This window comes from Doryrhamphus excisus, linkage group LG4 (genome assembly GCF_037039965.1).
Source record: "Doryrhamphus excisus strain RoL-2023G ecotype Guam linkage group LG4, RoL_Dexc_Guam_v1.1, whole genome shotgun sequence".
In the NCBI taxonomy this organism is placed as follows: Eukaryota; Metazoa; Chordata; class Actinopteri; order Syngnathiformes; family Syngnathidae; genus Doryrhamphus; species Doryrhamphus excisus.
Genome location: NC_136360.1, coordinates 14,602,748 through 14,626,278, shown reverse-complemented (window position 1 = coordinate 14,626,278; position 23,531 = coordinate 14,602,748). Strand labels below are relative to the sequence as shown.

At 42.4% G+C, this 23,531-nt stretch overlaps 1 protein-coding gene across 1 annotated transcript in view; it reads left to right on the top strand.

The window, feature by feature from the left end:
* Nucleotides 1-19,924, top strand: part of LOC131129797 (cyclin-dependent kinase-like 5) — a 42,709-nt gene extending 22,785 nt beyond the window's left edge. The window contains exons 4-17 of the mRNA XM_058073670.2: nt 462-507; nt 2,493-2,629; nt 2,704-2,824; nt 5,603-5,662; nt 6,074-6,164; nt 7,158-7,347; nt 9,059-9,139; nt 9,341-9,504; nt 10,500-11,520; nt 13,953-14,058; nt 14,866-14,983; nt 15,067-15,172; nt 19,034-19,180; nt 19,254-19,924. Of these exons, the coding sequence (XP_057929653.1) occupies nt 462-507; nt 2,493-2,629; nt 2,704-2,824; nt 5,603-5,662; nt 6,074-6,164; nt 7,158-7,347; nt 9,059-9,139; nt 9,341-9,504; nt 10,500-11,520; nt 13,953-14,058; nt 14,866-14,983; nt 15,067-15,172; nt 19,034-19,180; nt 19,254-19,601 (2,736 nt within the window). The 3' untranslated portion in view covers nt 19,602-19,924. The remainder of the gene's footprint in view (nt 1-461; nt 508-2,492; nt 2,630-2,703; nt 2,825-5,602; nt 5,663-6,073; nt 6,165-7,157; nt 7,348-9,058; nt 9,140-9,340; nt 9,505-10,499; nt 11,521-13,952; nt 14,059-14,865; nt 14,984-15,066; nt 15,173-19,033; nt 19,181-19,253) is intronic.
* Nucleotides 19,925-23,531: the final 3,607 nt, after the last annotated feature.

Here is a 23,531-nt window from a genome sequence, read left to right as displayed (position 1 = left end):
GACACAATACTTAGTGGTGATTAATCGTAATTTATTAGTTCAAAAACGGTGACTAATCTCATTAAAATTTGTAATCATTTGACAGCCCTTATAGAAAGTTATTGGTATCGGTCTGGAAAAGCAGAAAGTTATTGGTATTGGCTTGAAAATTGGACATCTCCAATCTGTAGTTTCATTTTAAAAATCAGGAAAGAATTGGCTTTAAGTTTTTATGTGTTCCCCACAACGATGCGAACCTTGACCTTGAAATAACGCCACATGCCAAACGGCGATGATGGGGTACTGAAATATGAGTGACTTTGAACCAGTCCTGCTTTTGTTATTTTTTCCAAGTGCTGAATAATGCAAGAGAAGGTCAAGATGAACTGAAAGCGGGACAATTCCAAATCCTATTGGGCAGCATGAAGAAGCTGTAAAAGTACCTATTTTGAAGCCTATTTTCCTGCTGTGTTTCCTTGCAGGACACCAATGAAATAGTTGCTATAAAGAAGTTCAAAGACAGTGAAGGTAAGACTTCCTTTACAAATGCCCGTCCACTTTGCTCATGCTGTTTTATTTCTTCATGTTAATTTTTGATTGTTTTCTTTTTTAATTATTTTGAAATTATTTTATTTTTTTATTTTAGCTTTTTATTTTTTTTGTTACTTGACTTTGTTCCATTCCATTCTTCTCCGCTTATCCGGATCCGGGTCGCGGGGGCAGGAGTCTCAGTCGGGAAGCCCAAACTTCTCAGTCCCCGGCCACCTCCTCCAGCTCCACCAAGGCCAGCTGGCAGACATATTCCCTCCGGCGAGTCTGCTCCGGGGCCTTTTCCCGGCTGGGCATGCCCGGAACACCTCACTAAGGAGGTGTCCAGGAGCATCTGGACTAGATTCCCAAGCCACCTCACCAGGCTCCTCTCGATGTGAAGGAAAAGCAGCTCTACGGATGGCTGAGCTCCTCACCCTATCTTTTAGGGTGAGTTCAGCCACCCTACGGAGGAAACTCATTTCAGCAGCTTGCATCCACAATCTCATTCTATCAGTCACGACCCAAAGCTCATGACCATAGGTGAGGGTGGGAACATAGATCGACCGGTAAATTGGGAGCTTTGCCTTCCGGATCAGCTCTCTTTTCACCACAACGGTCCGGTACAGCGACCGCATGACTGCAGGCGCTGCGCCGATCCACCTATCCATGAATACTCCCAACTTCCCTCACTCGCAAACAAGACCCCAAGATACTTGAACTCCTCCACCTGGGGCAGGACCTCATTTCCAACTCAGAGGAGCACGCCACCCGCTTCCGAATAAGAACCATGGCCTCTGATTTGGAGGCCCAGAAGCTTCACAATCAGATGCAAACCGTCCCAGTAAACACTGAGGACCACAAATAGCAGAGATGAGAGCCCAAGGCCCCAGAACCGAACGCCCTCAATGCCGTGGCTGTGCCTAGAAATTCTGTCCATGAAAATGATGAACAGAAGGGCAGCTTTGGTGGAGGCCAACTTTTATTGGACTTACTGCTGGCAATGGGAACCAAGCTCCTGCTCCATTTGTACAAGGCACATAGTACCACGCCTCCAATCCCGTACTCCTGGAGCACCCCCAAAAAGATTCCACAAAGCACATGTAGATCTTTGCGAGGGTGTAGAGCTGGTCCAGTGTTCCTCGACCGGGACAAAAATCGCATCATTGAAGAGGTTGGACCAACGGTCATACCCTTCTCTCCAGCAGGCTGAGGAGTGTGATACCCTATAGTTGGAACACACCCTCCGGTCACCCTTATTCAAAAGTCTACCCCGGTCTGCCAATCCAAAGGTACTGGTCTCGACTTCCACGCAATTAAGAGACGTGTCAGCCAAGACAGTCCTTCAACATCCAGAGCCTTGAGAAATTTAGAGCGAAACTTGTCCACCGCCAGAGCTTTGCCACTTTTGCCATTTTGACCTTCCTAGAAACCAGACATTTATATTTTTAATTATATGCGTTTATTTGTATTTTTTATGGGAATTTTTTGTACTACTTTTAATCCACTTTGTTTATGTTTATTTATTTGTAAAATATTGTTTTTACTATGTTGTAGTCCACCTTAGTCACACATGTAAATTGTATTTCATTTTTTTGTACCACTTGTATTACATTTTGCAATTGTTTGCTTTATTTACTTATATATTTTGTCTATTTTCAATCATGTTTTTTTCTTATATGTATGTATTTTTGTTTTTTATGTAATGAAACTTTTTGTACTACTTTTTACTATACTTTTCTCATTATTTTTCTCGTATTTATTTTGTAAACATTCGATTATTTTTATTACCTTTAATTTAATTGTATTAATTAAGTATTTATTAATGAGGTTCAAATATTTAAAAAATACTTTTTACTTTGATTTGCTCATGCTTTTTATGTATTTTTTTAATAATGTATTGTATTTTTTTATAATGACTTTTGTTTCCCTTATTTATTTATTTGACTACTTATTTATTAACATGCTAACATCCCCGCCATCAGAAAATGAGGAGGTCAAAGAAACGACGCTGCGTGAGCTCAAGATGCTGCGCTCCCTCAAGCAGGAGAACATTGTGGAGCTCAAAGAGGCTTTCCGAAGGAGAGGAAAGCTGTACCTGGTCTTTGAGTACGTGGAGAAGGTGAGCCTCCCATGCGGCCCCCCCAGGAGGACTGTTATGACTCTGAAGCATGTGCCTTCCTCTCTGTCTGCAAGAACATGCTTGAGCTGCTGGAGGAGCTTCCCAATGGCGTTCCAGCCGAGAAGGCGCGGAGCTACATCTACCAGCTGATTAAGGCCATCCACTGGTGCCACAAGCATGACATTGTCCACCGCGGTAAGAAGTGCTCCATGTAGAAGAGGGGAAAAAAAAGTTATGAACTGGCAAGAGTCCTTGCCTTATATCATTTCAAATTAATTAGCAACAATTTGGAGTTAACCTAGCATGTTTTTGGAATGTGGGACATGCAAACTCCACACAGAGATGGCCGAGAGTGGGATTGAAACCTGATCTCCTAGCTGTGAGGTCTGCGCGCTAACCACTCGCACACTGTGCAGCCATATTCAGAAATATATATTTTTATTCAGGAATAATTTCATTAAAAATTGGCTATCCATTGATTAATTTCGAGAACAGGGCCAATCTAGGAATAATTAAATGTTTTTTAAATGGGACATTCAATGAAATTATATTTTTTTTAATGAGACATTCAGGAATAAATAGACTATGCATTAAAAAATGGGCTATTGAGGAAAAAAGCATTTTTCTTAAAATGGGATATTTAGTAAAATTTAATGTAAAAATAGGATATGGTTTCCTTTTTAAATCGAAATATTCAGTAATAATTAAAAAAAATTTAATTATTAAATAATTTTAGAAATGAAATATTCAGCAATCATTTAAGTTAGAAAAAAATATATTTAGGAATATTTGAGTGTATATAATTGAAATTGTCAAATGAAGAACTTTTAAAAAAAAGAAGCGGTTGAAATTTCCATTATTAAATCAAAAAGGCAGACTGAATAATTATCTTAGAGTTCAAGGAGACATATGATGCTTTCTCCACCTTTCTGACCTATAATAGAATGTAGTTAGAATGTAGTATTCTTGTGTTAAACCATGTCAAAGTTTCAGATAATGAGGTTTGCAAATTTGGAAGTGAGCCGTGAAAGAAGTTTGGGATGGCTCAAAACGCTCTGTTTCGAAGAGAACACTGGCTCTTTGTGACGGGCTTCCTTATATGGGCATGCTCGAGCACCGACAACAGCATAGAACTGCACAAGACCAGAATGGACTGAATGACCAACAAAAAGATTGTAGACATGCACAAGATTGGAACATACTAAAACACCACCACTGTAGATATGCACAAGACCGGAATGGACTACAAAACCACCAAAAAACACTGCAGAATAAAAGAGCACCGACTAAAGTATAGACTTGCACAAGACCAGAATGGACTGAAAGACTACCAAAATGATTGTAGACACACAAAACCAGAGAAGACTACAAAACAAACAACAATACTGTAGCCCTGCACATGTACTAGAACAAACTACAAGACCACCAACAAGACTAGACTCTTTCTACAAGGCAAGCTCAGGCGGAAGTGGTTGGTGATTCCCAGCAAGAAAAAAATTGTGCCAATTTTTGAAAATCTAAAATGCTTTCTGTACGGTTTATGGTGTGTAGCTGCTGCGCAACTCAATAACAAAGGGCCAAAGAACGAGCATAATTGGTGCCCTTTTTAATGAAAATTGTAGATTGAGAAACTACGATGATTGACTTAACTGAGATAAGAAGACCCAGGAGGGAAAAATGTACTCTATATTACCAAAAGTATTTGATCAGAATCAGGTATCCTAATGACTTGGCCTGGCCACAGGTCTATAAAATCAAGCACCTAGGCATGCAGACTGTTTCTATAAACATTTGGTTACTATGGTACCCAAGTCATTGTATGGTCATATCACCTCGTACTTTGGTATAAAATAAAATAAACAAAATTAAATTAAATTAAATTAAATTAAATTAAATTAAATTAAATTAAATTAAATTAAATTAAATTAAATTAAATTAAATTAAAAAGGCAGGAAGTGAACAAATGTAACAGTTACTGATTGTAAAATTACCAGATGGAGGAGTATGATTTAATAAGCTTTGCTTCTTCCTACTCCTTTTGGACATGTGGAACTGTGAACTGATTATGGGATGCACTCAATTGTAATCTGATGCATGTTCAAATGAAATAAAACCATTATCATTTGTGAAAGAATGGGCCGCTCTCAGGAGCTCAGTCAATTCCAACATGGAACTGTCATCGGATGCCATCTGTGCAACAAATCCAGTCGTGGAATTTCCTCGCTCCTAAATATTCCACAGTCAACTGTCAGCTTTAATATAAAAATGGAAGAGTTTGGGAACAACAGCAACTCAGCCACCAAGTGGTAGGCCATGTAAACTGATGGAGAGGGGTCAGTGGAGGCTGAGGTGCATAATGCAAAGAGGTCGCCGACTTCCTGCACAGTCAATTGCTACAGAGCTCCAAAATTCATGTGGTCTTCAGATTAGCCCAAGTACAGTACACAGAGAGCTTATGGAATGGGTTTCCATGGCCGAGTAGCTGCATCCAAGCCATACATCACCAAGGCAATGCATTTACATATATATGCATCTATATATACTATTAGAATAGGCACAGGAGAAAAAGATGATACCAAAATAATGAAGTATATTTGTAGATTAAAATAATCCTCCTCGAGTTTAGTATCTTTTTTCTCCTCAAATACTGTCTATATTGAATCTCTTTGAACGTCTTGACCTGCATTGCATTGCTTCTACTGTATAATAAACGTGGTGTAAGCTGTGTGTGCTGGCTAACACTGACAAGTGGCGAGCAGGAAGAAGGGCAGATGGCGCTATGCGGGTAGCGCGGGCATCCAAAAGGCCCGTGGCGTCTCATATGAGCATCCTCTTTAAGGCCTTTATCAATAACTGATGGACTTCCCTCTTTGGCAATCTGCTCAATTTTGTCTGCTTTTTTTTCTTCTTTCATTTTAAGAATGTTTCGGATCGGTGATGACGTACCACTTTGTCTTTCTGCTTTTTCTTTAGACATCAAGCCTGAAAACCTTCTCATCAGCTCGGATGACGTCCTCAAATTGTGTGATTTTGGTGAGCGTCAAAGAAACCTTGCCGCTGTTTACATGCCTGGGTCCATGAAAGGTGTCAGAAACGCTGCAGCCTTTCATCCGATCTGGACGCAAAGCAAACATGGGCTGGGGAGTATGTAGGGTGCGGGAAAACATAATGTTGGCAATCTGCTGTGAGAGACAGGAGGCCCGCCGTCCAAAGATCCACACAGTACATGTAGGCCAACAAGACCCCCTATAAGCTCATACATGCTGGGAGCGGGGTCTATTATTTATGTGCTAGTTGAATGGTGCAGCTTGGAGCTCTAGCGTGGGATGGGAGAGTAGGCTTGTGTACCTAATGATGTGGCCAATGTCAGTGCTTTGACCCAGCTTCCCTTTTTGAGGACATCATGTCCATCCTCCTCTCGCCTCCTCTCTCTTCTCCTGCCAGGCTTTGCACGTAATCTTTCTGAGGGGACGGATGCCAACTACACCGAGTATGTGGCCACGAGATGGTACCGCTCTCCAGAACTCCTGCTTGGGTATGTAAAGATCCTCCATTTGACAGGAAAGCTCAGCCGTCCTTAAGATGCTACATTACTACATTTTTTTTGTCTATGCCAGGGGTCTCAAACTCAATTTACTTGGGGGCCACTGGAGCTTGGGTCTGGGTGAGACTGGGCCGCATCAGGTTTTCAAAAAAAAAAAACCAAAAAAAAAAACGCATTTATTAAAAACAAAAAAATTTAAAAACTTTGCTCTGGTTCCAATTTTCTACAAGAAAAGCTCTGATAAAACATTCCATTGTTCTCAAATATCTTACTTTTTATTTTTATACGCAAAATAAGATGAAAAATAAATAAACAATTCAAAAATAAAGAAAATCAATCAATCAGTAATAAATAAATAAATATAATAATAATAATAAAACGGCAAATAATAAAAACTTAAGAAACCACATATAGTTGGTGGGTAGACAAATTATTTTTTTCAGATTAAAATGAACAAAGCATTATTAGAGCCCTGTAGACATGACAAAACACGACAATCGTCACATTTATACTCTTTTTATTTACAACATATTGCGCAACTGCAGGGTCTTGAGACACATGCTAACTCTCAAACTAGAGAGCGAGCGATCTAAACGGTAGCCTTCAAGTTATTTCCTTTAAACTTAAATAGCCAAAAACTTACCACTTCCACACGGATAGGGAGGATAACTATTAACAGTTATTTAACCTTTAACATGAACATTAATCAAACGTAATAATTTTTTCTGGGTACATGATACCATACAGCATCCATATCAAACTTGCGCGGGCCGCACTAATATTAAACTTTCATATCAAACTAGTGTCCTGCAGGCCACATTTGGCCCGCGGGCCGCGTGTTTGATGCCCCTAAATTAATAATTAATAAATTAATGTATAATGTACTTTCAAAGGGTGTGTTTTTTGTTTTAATTCTTACATGGACTTTTTGCACATCCTGCAATTGTTCCACGTGTCCAAGCCTAGTACTTGTCCCGCCTCCAGGGCTCCATACGGCAAGGCGGTGGACATGTGGTCGGTGGGCTGCATTTTGGGGGAGTTGAGCGACGGGCAGCCTCTCTTCCCCGGCGAGAGCGAGATCGACCAGCTCTTCACCATCCAGAAAGTGTTGGGACCGTTGCCGCCGGAGCAGATGAAGCTCTTCTACAACAACCCTCGCTTCCATGGGCTACGGGTAAACACCCTCCATCTTCCTCGGCTGCTAACTTTCTCGTCTTTCTCCTTTGTCCACTTCCTTGTTTCTCCATAGCTTTTTTTGTCTGTGATTGGATGACAGTGAGTAACGGTGTGGAAGCTCTCTTGTGATGCTACCTCAAACCCCAACCGTTCCTCTGCGTGCCCACACCTCGCCATTGAAGCAGCACTTTCATCTCTAAAAACAACATTTCTAAAGAATAATTCTGTCGTTCTGTCTAATTTGCAGTGTATATTATTTATTATTTATTTCTTTGAAAACCCGGGTCACGTTAAACATTCATTCATTCATTCATATTCAACTGCTTATCCTCACGAGGGTCCCGGGCGTGCTGGAGCCTATCCCAGCTGTCTTCGGACACCCTGGACTGGTGGCCAGCCAATCACAGGGCACATATAGACAAACAACCATTCACACTCACATTCATACCTATGGACAATTTGGAGTCGCCAATTAACCTAACATGTTTTTGGAATGTGGGAGGAAACCGAAGTACCCGAATTTTCTGAATTAAATATTGATACAAGGCAATTCAATAATCATAAAAAGTATGAATTACTAAAATAAAAATTTTACTAAATTATATTTTCAATGGAGCATGTAGGCCACACAGTTAGGAGTTCAGGAAGACCTGGGTTTGAGTCGCCGCTTGGGCATCTCTTTGTGGAGAAACTCCGGTTTCCTCCCCCATTCCAAAAGTATGAATGTGAGTGTGAATGGTTGTTTGTCTATATGGGCCCTGTGATTGGCTGGCCACCGAAAGACAGCTGGGATAGGCTCCAGCATACCTGCAACTCTAGTGAGGATAAGCAGCACAGAAAATGGATGGATGGATAATTTTTTGAATTGAGTTTATATCTGTATTTAATTTTTGAACAGATAAAGCTGTACTGTACACACACTGCAATGTACATATAACAAATAATGGCTTGCTGTATGCCTGGATAGTTCTACTATTTTTATACATAATAATAATCCAGATAATAAACAGATATAAATAGAATAAAACAGAATAATAAACAGATTTGAATTATACATGGCAAATGAATGACATAGTTTGATTTTGACTTTTTTTTTCAACAATACTAGAAATCAGAAATCAGAAAAGGGTTTATTGCCAGGTATGATCAAACACATACTAGGAATTTGTTTTGGTATAGTAGGTGCAGACACATCTATTAAAAAAGAATGTAAAATGAAAATGAATAAAAAATGAAGAATGAAAAATACAAAATATACAGAATAACAGTATAAATATATGTACACAATCTGTTTTTTGTTCGTTATCCCGGAAGTGCAGTCTGATTGTTTTTCCTAAAAGTCCAAACTGGGCGTTAATGTAACACATATAGTGAAAGTGTCAAAGTGGCAGGATGAGGCAGAGGTGGGGTGTGAAGAGTGTCAGGTGGGGTTCCGGGCCTTGTTGATGAGGCTGACAGCAGACGGGAAGAAACTGTTCTTGTGGCGTGAGGTTTTGGTCCTGATGGACCGCAGCCTCCTGCCAAAGGGGAGCGTCTCGAAGATACTATCTTCGAGACTATCGAGACTACAATACTATCTGCCCCAATGGCTGGACGGGACAAAAAAAAAAAAAAGATTTTGACTTTGACATCTCAGAGCAGCTAAAAGTGACTAAATAGTACGCTGACTGATGGTGATTGACTGATGTGATGTGTCTTCCTCTCTTTAGTTCCCTGCGGTTAATCATCCCCAAACGTTGGAGCGTCGTTACCTGGGAATCATCGGGGGAGCCCTGCTGGACTTGTTGAAGGTACTGCGTCATGTGATCCTTGAACTTGCAGAACATGACATCAGGACACGTCCGCAACAGCCTCTTAACAACAAATGTTGTTGTTTGCCGCTCATGAAAGACTAATAATTGCAGCATCAGTGTGACTTCTTATAGGAATTACGATGAATCGTAACAGCACTGCTGTTTCATAGTGTGTGTGTGTGTGTGTGCGCGCACTAGAGTCTGCTGCTGCTCAACCCCACCGAACGCTTCCTGACGGAGCAGAGCCTCAACCACCACGCCTTCCAGACCCTGAGGCTGGTGGAGCGTTCCGGCCCATCCACACCCACGCCTGCACGATCCTCCAAGAGAAAGCCTCACCATGGAGACACCACCCCCAGCAGGTCAGGCATGCCACTAATGCAGGGCATACAGCTGTACAGTTCCTCGTTTACATAATTAAATGGTTCCAGACACAACCATGAAAAGTGAATTTGCGTGAAATGGGATTCCGTATTTATAAATGAAATATTTTGGTAGGGCGGCAAGGCGGTCTAGTGGTTAGGGCGCAGACCTCACAGCTAGGAGACCAGGGTTCAATTCCACCCTCGGCCATCTCTGTGTCGATTCGCATTCCGCGAAGGAAGAAAGACAGTTGGGATAGGCTCCAGCAACCCTTGTGAGGAAAAGCGGTAGAAAATGAATGAATGAATGAATGAATATTTTGGTATTTAAATTCAGAGTCTTGTATAAAAAGCTACAAACCGTAACCCATACAATGAAATACACTTGTCTCAAATGGTAAAGCCCATGTATTTATTGTATTTAATGTATTTCTAATGGGATGTCAGCCTCTGCACAAGATTGCTACGAAATCTTCAACAAACCGTAATGTCTGTGCTTGTGATGAAGAAAGATGTAGTCACCCATGCAATTCCAGCTATTTTTTTATGGCAGTCTTATTTATTTGTTACATAGTTAGACGGCAAAACATGCTCTTATTTTGAAGCTGTGTTATCTGTATGTTGATAATGCCCGTAAGGCGAGCTGGACTGGGTGGAAGAATAAATGTGCTTCTAGTCTTTTTTCACTCGGAACCTGCACGTCTCATCAGGCATTGTAAAATGTCCCGTACATTAGGGTAAAAATATATTAATCCAGTTACGCAAACATCACCGCACAGACATGCTAAACTAAGCTCCCGTTAGCTTCCATTCATGCTCTGTTAGAGGAGGTTCAGACAGGAATGCACATCTAAATCAACTTCAACAGGTGTTCAAAGCCCCACGGGGGGTAACGCCCTGCACTAATGCAAACAAGCACGTAATGTGGATGTATTGAACTGGTGCGCCGTTAAAAAATAGGAATAAAAGCTGTGATGTGTTGTCTGTTTGTCCAGGAGTCACGGGGGAAAGAGCTCAGGCAGCCATCGGTCCAGCACCAGAGAGTGCTCCAGCCTGCCCCGCCATGAGGACCTCCACCCCAGCAATGACGGCTTCCTCAACGGCAACATGCCAGCGGCCATCAACTTGAGCCCGACGTTGCACCCCAAGAGCTACCAGCAGCCCCTCTTCAACCACTCCACCTCCTGCAACATGGACTTGGCCGCCACCAACCTGCCCCACCTGCTCACCCCCAATGACGCCAAAGGCAAGGGCGACTTTGACGTCGGCCTGGGCTCCAAGGGCTCAGATGGGCCCGGGGCCAAGTACCTCAAGTCCAACTTTCGATTGCAGCAGCACCGCCATTCTTTCGTGGAGGGGAAGACCAACACCCTCCAATCGGGGGACAAACACAGCCAGCATGGCTACATGGACGCTCACTCGCCTTCCTCTTCCAAGTTCTCCTACCTGAACCTGTCCAAGAGTTACGGCACACTGAGCGATGCCAAGTCAGTGGGGAATTTGAATGACATACACCTTTACGCCGATGAGCCTGCTACTCGCTATTTCCCCTCCAGCTGCCTGGACCTCACGGCCCCCAGCAGCCCTGCGGTACGCAGGATAGACCGCCTGGGCGCCAGAGGAAGCATGCGGTCAGACCGTGAGAGCAACACCCTGGACTCCTCCTACAGGCGCTCGTCCATCCGGCACAAGGCCTCAGAGGAGGCCAAGTCGCCAGATAGTCTCGAGCCAGGGGAGGGTGGCGTGGACAGGAGCCACGCCCACTCCCTGTCCGCCCCACATGACCAGCTGTCCTACGGGCAGGGCTACACCAGCCCCTTCTCTTCTCAACAAAGGCCGCACCGCCACTCCATGTATGTACGCAGGGACCACCAGAGGACTCATGGGGCCGAGGAAGGTCTGCTGGTGGGACAAGGTGTCCCCACACGGGCTAGCAGTCTACAGCTGCTGTCCCCTCAGCTGCAGCATCGCACGTTACCTCGCCACTCTGCCTCCAGGGAGGAGGACATGAGCAGGGTCAGTCTGCCCACAACAAACCCAACATTGTAACTTTCTTTTCAAATATTTTAAATAAGTCTCAGAGGTCTAAAATCTATCCTCAATGCTGAAAATGAGACATGGCTTCAAAGTGCTTTTCGTAAACACACCCACACCCACACCTGTGTGTGTGTGCAGGTGTAGCTTTAAAACTGATAAGCTGTTTTTGGTCACCTGGAAGCACCTTTGTGTACTTGGTCCTTTTTATATAAAGTACATTATGCACACTGTAACTCTGCACTTCAGACAAACAACCATTCACACTCACATTCATACCTATGGACAATTTGGAGTGGCCCATTAACCTAGCATGTTTTTGGAATGTGGGAGGAAACCGGAGTACCCGGAGAAAACCCACGTATGCACAGGGAGAACATGCAAACTCCACACAGAGATGGCCGAGGGTGGAATCGAACTTGGGTCGCCTAGCTGTGTGGCCTGCGCGCTAACCACTCGTCCACTGTGCAGCCTCTCAGTACATTCTATGCATTTTAAATTCTACTTCAACATGTCAGAAGCCTTGACATTGCAAATGTCAGGCTGCTTGCTCTGTGTGTGCAATGTTGACCTAACCCTACGCCTCACCTGACCTCAGCCGCTATTGAGGTGACCCACCCCCCTATCCCCATCATCCATTATGAATCCCCCATCATCATCATCCATTCACCCTTCATCACTCATTAGCAATCCCCTATCATCCATGCCACATCATCATCCAACACCTATTAGCAATCCCCCATCCTCTATCTTCAATCCATCATCCATCCACCACCCATCCCCCATTATCAGTGCTCCATCATCCATCCCCTATTATCAATTGCCCCCACCCTCTGTCATCAATCCCTCATCATCCATCCATCATCCTCCATCATCCATCCCCTATTATCAATTGCCCCCACCCTCCGTCATCAATCCCCCATCATCCATCCATCATCCATCCCCCATTATCAGTGCTCCATCATCCAACCCCTATTATCAATCATCCATCCATCATCCATCCCCCATTATCAGTGTGCCATCATCCAACCCCTATTATCAATCCCCCATCCTCTATCTTCAATCCCCCATCATCCATCCATCATCCATCCCCATTATCAGTGCTCCATCATCCAACCACTATCATCAATCCTCTATCATCAATCCCCCATCATCCATCCATCATCCTCCATCATCCAACCCCTATTATCAATTGCCCCCATCCGCCATCATCAATCCCCCATCATCCATCCATCATCCTCCATCATCCAACCCCTATTATCAATTGCCCCCATCGGCCGTCATCAATCCCCCATCATCCATCCATCATCCAACCCCATTATCAGTGCTCCATCATCCAACCCCTATTATCAATCCCCCATCATCCATCCATCATCCATCCCCCATTATCAGTGCTCCATCATCCAACCCCTATTATCAATCCCCCATCCTTTATCTTCAATCCCCCATCATCCATCCATCATCCATCCCCCATTATCAGTGTTCCATCATCCAACCACTATTATCAATCCCCCATCCTCCATCATCAATCCCTCATCAATCCCTCATCATCCATCCATCATCCTCCATCATCCAACCCCTATTATCAATTGCCCACATCCGCCATCATCATTCCCCCATCATCCATCCATCATCCAACCCCATTATCAGGGCTCCATCATCCAACCCCTATTATCAATCCCCCATCATCCATCCATCATCCATCCCCCATTATCAGTGCGCCATCATCCAACCCCCATTATCAATCCCCCATCATCCATCCATCATCCATCCCCCATTATCAGTGCTCCATCATCCAACCCCTATTATCAATCCCCCATCATCCATCCATCATCCATCCCCCATTATCAGTGCGCCATCATCCAACCCCCGTTATCAATCCCCCATCATCAATCCATCATCCTCCATTATCCAACCCCCATTATCAATCCCCCATCCTCCATCATCAATCCCCCATCATCCATCCATCATCCTCCATCATCCAACCCCTATTATCAATTGTCCCCATCCGCCGTCATCAATCCCCCATCATCCATCCATCCCCCATTATCAGTGCTCCATCATCCAACCCCTATTATCAATCCCCCATCCTCCATCATCCATCCATCATCCTCCATTTTCAATGCAAGGAAGGTCCATTCTTTCTGCTGCCCACATCCACATCTTTCCAGAGTGCAGACGTGGGTGGAAGTTTCTGTCTCTCTTTTTGTCATCAGATGCCTCCTCATTTTCTCGGCTTGCTTTGCTCTGCGCGAGCGTGACAATGTACGAGTGTTGCCACCACAGCTGTCGCTTCAATTACGGCACACTTTCCTCACCAGGGCTCTTGTGCATACACACTTAATTTTTTTCTGAAATGTGTTCACGTGGTCCCACGCAGGCTAACCCCGCCCTCCTTCTCTGTTGTGACTCAGGTGGGCTTGTATAATGAGTCTCAGGCGGACGACAGCGCCTCCTCCAAGGAGAACCGTAACATCTACAGTGAGTCCATGCCTCGCAGGGTGGGCAGCTTCTACAGAGGTTGGTTCAGTCTGCCACAGATGGAACCTTGTTATGCAGTCTGCTGGGGTTTTCTTTTTTTTCTGCGAAATCATCCTGTTTACATTACATGTGATTATTTTACGTCTGGTTACAAGCTTTCATTGCACAACACAGCGGCAGCACAACCAATGTTGTAACAGCGGTAAGGAGTACTGAGTCAGCATTAAAACAAGTGAAGCTGATTATTCATGACATTTCAATGAAGGTACAGTACATCAGAATCAGAATCAGAAAATGGTTTATTGCCAGGTATGATCAAACACATACTAGGAATTTGTTTTGGTGAAGTAGGTGCAGACACATCTATTAAAAAAGAATGAAAAATACAAAATATACAGAATATACAGTATAAATATATGTACACAGTCTGTTTTTTGTTTGTTATTCCATAAGTGCAGTCTGATTGTTTTCCTAAGAGTCCAAACTGGGCGTTAATGTAACGCATATAGTGAAAGTTTCGAGGGCTTAGTAAAAAAAAAATGTAATTTTGTGACCCAGCGGTAATTGAAAGGAAGTATTAATTGTGTAACATGGACTGTAATTGTTTTACTCATATTGTACTGAGTAACCAGAACCGTAACTAAGTTTCATCTGCTTCTATGGTTATCATCACGCTGTTTTTGGCTTTTGTTTGAGTGCCAAATGTTACACCCTTTGGCCATTTGAGGTTGGAGGTTCAAATATCAAAGTGAAAACTGGAATCTGCTAACATTGTGAAGAAGCAGTGAATGTCTTTCTTTGCATTTGGCGCATAAAAACGCGAGGCAATGTCTTTATTTGGAACAGTTCCGTCTCCTCGGCCAGACAACTCCTTCCACGATGGCCTCGGGCGGGGATCGGTCATGGCGGCCGACGGCGTAAACATGGCCAACCACTCCAAGCGCCAGCCAGCCTTTGACCCCTGGTAACCACCTCCACCTCCAAGTATCGTTTGTCCTTGCCGCTTGCTGTCCATCATCTACTAATACAGATTGTTTGACTCAAAAGGACGGGTCCAGACACGGTGGTGCTGAATACTGCTGAACCATCCAAGGAAAAGGAAAAGCAGGGTTTCTTCAGAGCAATGAAGAAGAAAAAGAAAAAACCTCAAATGGTGAGTTTGGCATTCCAACGTCACATCCGGTTTACTTGCCCCCCCCATAGTAAACATGCAACTCTTTTGTGATGTCCCATCAGCCTCTCTTTAGTCCCAAAACAGAAAAAAACATAACTTCTCAGTGACAGTCCTCCGCCATGGCACACAATGATTGACTAGGCTAACAACCTGCTAAATACCTGCTCACCTTCGTACACAATGATTGATGAGGTCAGGGGTCGGCAACCTTTACTATGAAAAGAGACATTTTACCCCCTTGCCCACTAAAGGAAAATAGCCTGGAGCCGCAAAACCTAGGTTTAAAAGAAGGTCTTCTAAAGCCTAAGAAGAGAATAGAAGAAATAAAAGTGCGGTGAGTGTGCATGTGTAAGGGATGCCAACCAGTAAGGGTTTATCGAGTTTATCAAGTAGTATTGATCACTAGTATTGGAGATAAACTTACATAAATATATGTGTAAATATATGTGTAAATTACTGGAAACTGATTTGTTTACTCTTGTGCAAAGAAGTTCCCATGCCCATTCATTTTCTACCGCTTATCCTCACGAGGGTCGCGGGGGTGCTGGAGCCTATCCCAGCTGTCTCCCAGGCGGGGTACACCCTAGACTGGTGGCCAGCCAATCACAGGGCACATATAGACAAACAACCATTCACACTCACATTCATACCTATGGACAATTTGGAGTCACCAATGTTTTTGGAATGTGGGAGGAAACCGGAGTACCCGGAGAAAACCCACGCATGCACGGGAAGAACATGCAAACTCCACACAGAGATGGCCGAGGTTGGGATTGAACTCGGGTCTCCTGTTTTTTTTTTTTATTATCTCAAATTTATTTTTTTTAGAAATGTCAAATTAAAAAATATGTACTTTGTTCCTCCATGATTACCTGTGTGAGAGAGAACTGAAGCATCCTGTTTGCTCATCCAATCACCAGTGAGAACTCAGCCAGGATGCATTCATGGTCTCACAGGAAGTTTTTTAACTCATTATAAAGATGTGCATTTTCCCCACTGGGGTGTTAAAAAAATATTCGAACATTTCAAAGGGAGGCTGAAGAGCCACATGGTTGCTGACCAATTAAAGGGGAACTGCACTTTTTGGAGGAATTTTGCAATGCTTATGTGAAACATGAATGGGCCATTGAATGTTTTGAAGATTTTCATGCGCAGGGACGTAAAGTGTGATGATTACCATAAAGCAAGAATTCTGGAATTCTTCAAACTCTCTGAGGATAATGTAACATCAAATGTTATTCTTGGTTTCTCGATGATGACACTCATTCGGCCGTGTGTGTGTAACTGCAATGGCTGCAGCATGAAACAGGTGTCAACTCAAGCCACTTTCTATTTTTAACATGTGTGTTTGTTGAGTTTGGAGCAAGGAGGGCCGCAGCTGACGACGGAGCGCAAATACACGCAATCTGGCCAGCAGGCAACCGCATGAGGTTATTTTTAGCTTGCAATTTCTTTTTTACTGCACTTTCACACTTCCTGTGCTTGTCAGACAGCCACGAACGCGTCACCATTTAGAAGCAAAAACACGGACAAATTCCATACCTGCACTGCATATACTGCATCGTCATATAGCATGTAGCAACATGATGGACACAGAGTTAAGTAACGCTAAGTGCTAACATTACAATTTAACATCATGCTAGCTTAGCCTACCTCGCTGACGGACAGTTTAAGATATGTAGTGAAGCCTACTTTTTTTTTTCTACAAAGTAGTTTAGTGTATTGACGGGACAGGCTCACCTCGCTAGGGGCGGGTCACTATGGTCTCAGGTTTTTCCATCATGATGTCATGAAAAGACAATTTGAGACAAGCGTCATAGGGGACTTGTTAGGCTTATTTCGGGTCTGTAAGGACATTGAAGCTTCTTCTCTGAATGAAATCTTGCAAGATTACAACTTTTGTTTTCCGAAGACGTACCTTCGGAATACCTACAACTATTTTTCGAGACAAAATACGAGATAAATAAATAAATTAAACTAAATAGCATATACCGTATTTTCTGGACTATAAGTTGCTCCAGAGTATAGTTGTATAGTATAAGTCGCACAATGCCAAAAATGCATAATAGAAAAAACATACATAAGTCGCACTGGAGTATAAGTCGCATTCTTTGTGGGTAATTTATTTTGCAAACTACTTAACCAAAACAGACACTACGTCCTCTTGGAAGGCAAGTTCTAACAGTAATAAAAGAATAGAGAACAAGCTGAATAGGTGTAAGATATGCTAACACAATGCTTATTGAGCTACACAAAAAATAAACATGAACAGAAAAGGTGTCCAGTGTTTATGTAACATAAACAGTTTTTTCATTTATAAGTCGCAGGAACAGCCAACCTATGAAAAAAAGAGCGACTTATAGTCCGGAAAATACGGTACTTTTGACAATATTTTGCTTTGGAGTGGCCTGAGAATACAATGACCTGGAGGAATGATGATGGATGGATGGATGGATGGATGGATGGATGGATGGATGGATGGATGGATGGTGTGATGATCGTGGAGATGGGGATCTGACAAATTCAGACCCTGGTGACATCGTATTATGCACATTAGACGGGTGAATTTACTTCCATCATAAACTTTGGGTGATACTAATTTACAGTATGGCTTTATCTCTAACCATTTTTAAGCTACATCCTTTTGAAATAGCATCGTCCAAAATGAAAAAAAAACTTAAGGCGCCTAAAGTGGAAGTGCCATACCTTATGCGAAACATGAAAACATATTTCTTTCCCTTTTCTGTGCATTATAACACGAGAAAACGAGTTAATTTCAGCTAGCTTACAATGCCGTCATTGGGATCCACTTATTTTGTCTATGAAGCCCTCTAAAAAAAAACCTCTAACAACGTTGCATGGTTTGATATTCATGTCGTGATCATGTATGAACACGTACACTGATGATAAGTCGCAGCATCTTGCCCTGTTTTCATGATAAGCCCTTAGCCCACTCACATTTTGTATTTGTGGGCGAGTTTAAGAGGGAATAAGCTAATAATAAAGAAAAATAGTAATACAAAAATATGCTTGCTGACAGTATTGTTTTAAATAATGACCCATAGTTCTGCAATTGATATCCTTTTACATAAAATTTGATGTAATTATCATTGTAGTTACACATCGAGTTACAACAAAGTTACAACAAAGATATTTACCCTACTTATTATAGATAAAAACTTATTTTTACCTGCGATTAAATGTGATTAATTCTGAGTAAACTGTAGACAAAGTGTGATTAATTTTGATTTATTTGATTGACACCCCTAAAAGAAAACACTTAAAAGGGGGACTGCACTTTTTAGGACATTTTGCCCATCCTTTCCCATCCTTATGTGAAACATGATCACATATTTGACCAAATATGTGACAAAACGAGTCAATATGAGCTAGCTAACAATGTACGTCATTGGATATACATATTTAAAAAAATAATAACTCATAAAAATGGCAACAGTATTCCGTTTACATAACAGACTTGTATATTAACTACAAATCTTGTAGTAAATGGTTCTTGTAGTAATCCTAAGATTACAACTTTTTTTATAAGAAAAAAAAGACAAATTTTGCAAGATTAATTTTTTTTAGAAAAAAAAATTATCCTGCAAGATTACAACTGTTTTCTAAAAAAAAAAAAAAAACCTTTAATCTTGCAAGAGTCCAATTTTTTCAATAAAGAAACATGCTTTAATTGCTAGTTGTGTTCCAAGATAACTTTATCATAATAAAACACTTTAAATAGTCTTGCAAGATTCCAGTGTTTTTTGGGAAGGAGAAATGCTTGAATTTTGCAAGTTTTTTCGATGAAAAAGTGTGTTGAGTCCTTGTCTTGTGGGGCAGGTCCCCAGCGAGGAGGCAGTCCTGCAGAAGGTGTCCAGGTCTCACCAGAGCGGCCGCCACCGGGGCCGCGACAAGAGCAGAGAACGGGACCAGGATCGAGAGCGGGACAAGGACTGGCCGGAGAAGCTTGCAGATTCCCACTCGCCGGTACGTCCACGCCTGGAGCAATGCTTTTATTGTGAAAAACAGATGACGTCAAGGCTTTTCTTTTCTGAATCAGAGCCAACCCCTCAAGTCGCTACGCAAGCTCCTCCATCTTTCGTCGTCGTCGTCCTCCAACCAGACGGCATCCGGTGACATGCGCTACCAGCCTCTGCCCGGCACCACCAACGCTCAGGGACGGGGTCACTCGGGGCTCGCCACCCCGCAGCTGAAGAGCAGACAGTCTGCCTACCCGCTGCCCGGACAGCTGGAGCCCGGCTGGCACTCATCCGCCTTGGGCCGCCCAGAGGGCAACCCCTACCCCGAGCAGATGGGCGTCAAAGGGGGCCAGAACGGGCATGGCTTTGGACGCCCCTCCAGGTCTCGCATGGCCAACCTCAACGACCTTAAGGAGACGGCGCTGTGAAGGCCAGAACACACACACACAAACACACACACGCGGTCTCTGGGGGGGCGTGAAACAAGACCAGGTTCTCATTTGTCTCATGTGGACTAGACAAACCGTCCCACAATGAAGGTGTGAAATTGTGCCACACAAGAAGACACTAAAAGCTTCAAGAGTGTTTTTTTAAAGGCTTCCATGTTTGATAGACTTTCTAAAATGACTAGATTTATTTATATATTGAATATAAATGTACATGTGCAATATGGAAATACATAGACAAGGTGTAGATTGAAAGTGTATTTTTGTTTTGAATTGAGGAATATATACAGCATATATAGATATACAGTGAAGAAAATAAGTATTTGAACACCCTGCTATTTTGCTATTTCTCCCACTTAGAAATCATGGAGGGGTCTGAAATTTTCATCGTAGGTGCATGTCCACTGTGAGAGAGATAAACTAAAAAGAAAAATCCAGAAATCACAATGCATGATTTTTTAACAATTTATTTGTGTGATACAGCTGCTAATAAGTATTTGAACACCTGAGAAAATGAATGTTAATATTTGGTACAGTAGCCTTTGTTTGCTATTACAGAGGTCAAACGTTTCCTGTAGTTTTTCACCAGGTTTGCACACACTGCAGGAGGGATCTTGGCCCACTCCTCCACACAGATCTTCTCTAGATCAGTCAGGTTTCTGGGCTGTCACTGAGAAACACGGAGTTTGAGCTCCCTCCAAAGATTTTCGATTGGGTTCAGGTCTGGAGACTGGCTGGGCCATGCTAGAACCTTGATATGCTTCTTACGGAGCCACTCCTTGGTTTTCCTGGCTGTGTGCTTCGGGTCGTTGTCGTGTTGGAAGACCCAGCCACGACCCATCTTCAATGCTCTGACAGAGGGAAGGAGGTTGTTCCCCAAAATCTCACAATACACGGCCCCAGTCATCCTCTCTTTAATGCAGTGCACTCGTCCTGTCCCATGTGCAGAAAAACACCCCCAAAGCATGATGCTACCACCCCCATGCTTCACAGTAGGGATGGTGTTCTTCGGATTGTACTCTTCATTCTTCTTCCTCCAAACACGCTTATTGGAATTATGACCAAAAAGTTCTATTTTGGTCTCATCTGACCATAAAACTTTCTCCCATGACTCCTCTGTATCATCCAAATGGTCATATGCAAACTTAAGACGGGCCTTGACATGTGCTGGTTTAAGCAGGGGAACCTTTCGTGCCATGCATGATTTCACATCATGACGTCTTAGTGTATTACCTACAGTAACCTTGGAAACGGTGGTCCCAGCTCTTTTCAGGTCATTGACCAAGTCCTGTCGTGTAGTTCTGGGCTGATTCCTCACCTTTCTTAGAATCATTGAGACCCCACGAGGTGATATCTTGCATGGGGCTCCACTCCGATTGAGATTGACCGTCATGTTTAGCTTCTTCCATTTTCTAATGATAGCTCCAACAGTGGACCTTTTTTCACCAAGCTGCTTGGTAATTGCTCCGTAGCCCTTTCCAGCCTTGTGGAGGTGTACAATTTTGTCTCTGGTGTCTTTGGACAGCTCTTTGGTCTTCGCCATGTTACAAGTTAAAGTCTTACTGATTGTATGGGGTGGACAGGTGTCTTTATGCAGCTAACGACCTCAAACAGGTGCATCTGATTCAGGATGATACATGGAGTGCAGGTGGACTTCTAATGGGCAGACTAACAGGTCTTTCAGGGTCAGAATTCTAGATGATACACAGGTGTTCAAATACTTATTTGCAGCTGTATCACACAAATAAATTGTTAAAAAATCATGCATTGTGATTTCTGGATTTTTCTTTTTAGTTTATCTCTCTCACAGTGGACATGCACCTACGATGAAAATTTCAGACCCCTCCATGATTTCTAAGTGGGAGAAATAGCAAAATAGCAGGGTGTTCAAATACTTATTTTCTTCACTGTACAGTAAATATACATATACATGGTATATTGTAGACTTGACTTTCTGTCGTCAGTGACGTCATCCTGCCCACCATTCAGCTACGGTCATTCCATTCCATTCTTTCTTTTCATGACTTGGACTTGAAACTGGAGGCGCACGGTGACCAAGTGGTTATCATGTTGGCCACACAGTCAGGAGGAATTGTCCATAGGTATGAATGTGAGTGTGAATGATTGTTTGTCTATATGTGCTCTGTGATTGGCTGCTGGTGTACCCTGCCACTCGGCCAAAATCAGCTGTAATAGGCTCCAGTGTACCCCCACGATCCTGATGTGGATAAGTGGAATAGAAAATGGATGGACTTGAAACTGTATGCCACGCTGCCCTCTGGAGGAAGTAAGACTTTACTGCACAGCACTTATGATACTGTATACAAAATCCAAAGCTCCATGTCCCTGTGTGAAAAAGTGATTGCCCCCTAAAGCTAATAACTGCTTGGGCCACCCTTAGCAGCAACAACTGCAATCAAGCGTTTGTGGTAACTTGCAATGAGTCTCTTACAGCACTGTGGAGGAATTTTGGCCCACTTATCTTTGCTGAATTGTTGTCATTCAGCCACATTGGAGGCTTTTCCAGCATGAAGCCTTTTTAAGGGCATGCCTTGGATCATTGTCCTGCTGCAGAACCCAAGTTGGTTCCAGTTTGAGGTCACCAACAGATGGCCGCACATTCTCCTTCAGCAGAATTCATGGTTCCATTTATCACAGCAAGTCTTCCGGGTCCTGAAGCAGCAAAACATCCCCAGACCATCACACTACCACCACCATATTTTACTGTTGCTATGATGTTCTTTTACTGGAATGCAGAGTTAATTTTACACCAGATGTAATGGACCTTCCAAAAAGTCAAACTTTTGTATCATCAGAACACAGAGTATTTTCCCAAAGGTCTTGGGAATCATCAAGATTTTTTCTGGCAAAATTAAGAGGTGACTTAATGTGGTTTTGGTGTTGGAACTCATGCATGTCGTTTTTTCCCAGTGTCTTTCTTATGCCAGAGTAATGAACACTGACCTTAACTGAGGCAAGTTAAGGTTCTTTGAATGTTGTTGTGGGGTCTTTTGTGACCTCTCGTATGAGTCGTCGCTGCGCTCTTGGGGTCATTTTGGTTGGCCGGCCGCTCCTGGGAAGGTTCACCGCGGTTAAATTTTTTCGCCATTTGTGGATAATGGCTCTCACTATGGTTTGCTGGGGTCCCGAAATAGCTTTTTACCCTTTTTGACACTGATAGGTCTTAATTAATTTTCCACACAGGGCCATGTAGGCATGGATTTTCTTTCCCCTTAATAATATGTTTTTTGTTAAAACTTAATTTTGTGTTCAGTTGTGTTGTCATTGATTAATATTTTTGTTTGTTTGATGATCTGAAACCTTTAAGTGTGACAAATGTGCGAAAAGGAAGGGGGCAAACACTTTTTCACAGCGCTGTACATGATGAGGGAACAAACTAAACACACAATATGAAGAACAGATGTATTGCTCCATACTTAAAGGTTTTATTTTTAATTATAATAAAAATCCTTGCTATATTACATATTGCAAAATTTTGATTTGCAGTATTTTTTCAGAAATTAAACTATTCTTTCTGTTACAATAAATATTTTTGCAAAAAATAATGTATTTTCTTGGAAAAAGTACTTAAATCTTGCAACATTACAACATTTTTTTCTAAAGAAGTACTTTAAAGTTCTTTAAAGATGACATATTTGTTTTTAAAAAGCTTAAATCTTGAAAGCTTGTGTATTTTTTACATAATACTTCTGCCAAAAATACTTACATTTTTAAAGATTCCATTTTTAATTTAACTTTTGCAAGAAAAAAATCAGCAAGATTACAATTTTTGTTAGTAAAAAAACGCACATTTCAATTTTGTAAAATAACAGATGTATTTATATTTAAAAATACTTTCATTTTGCATGATTGCAGCTTTTTCCCCCCAAAATAAAAATGAGATAAATCTTG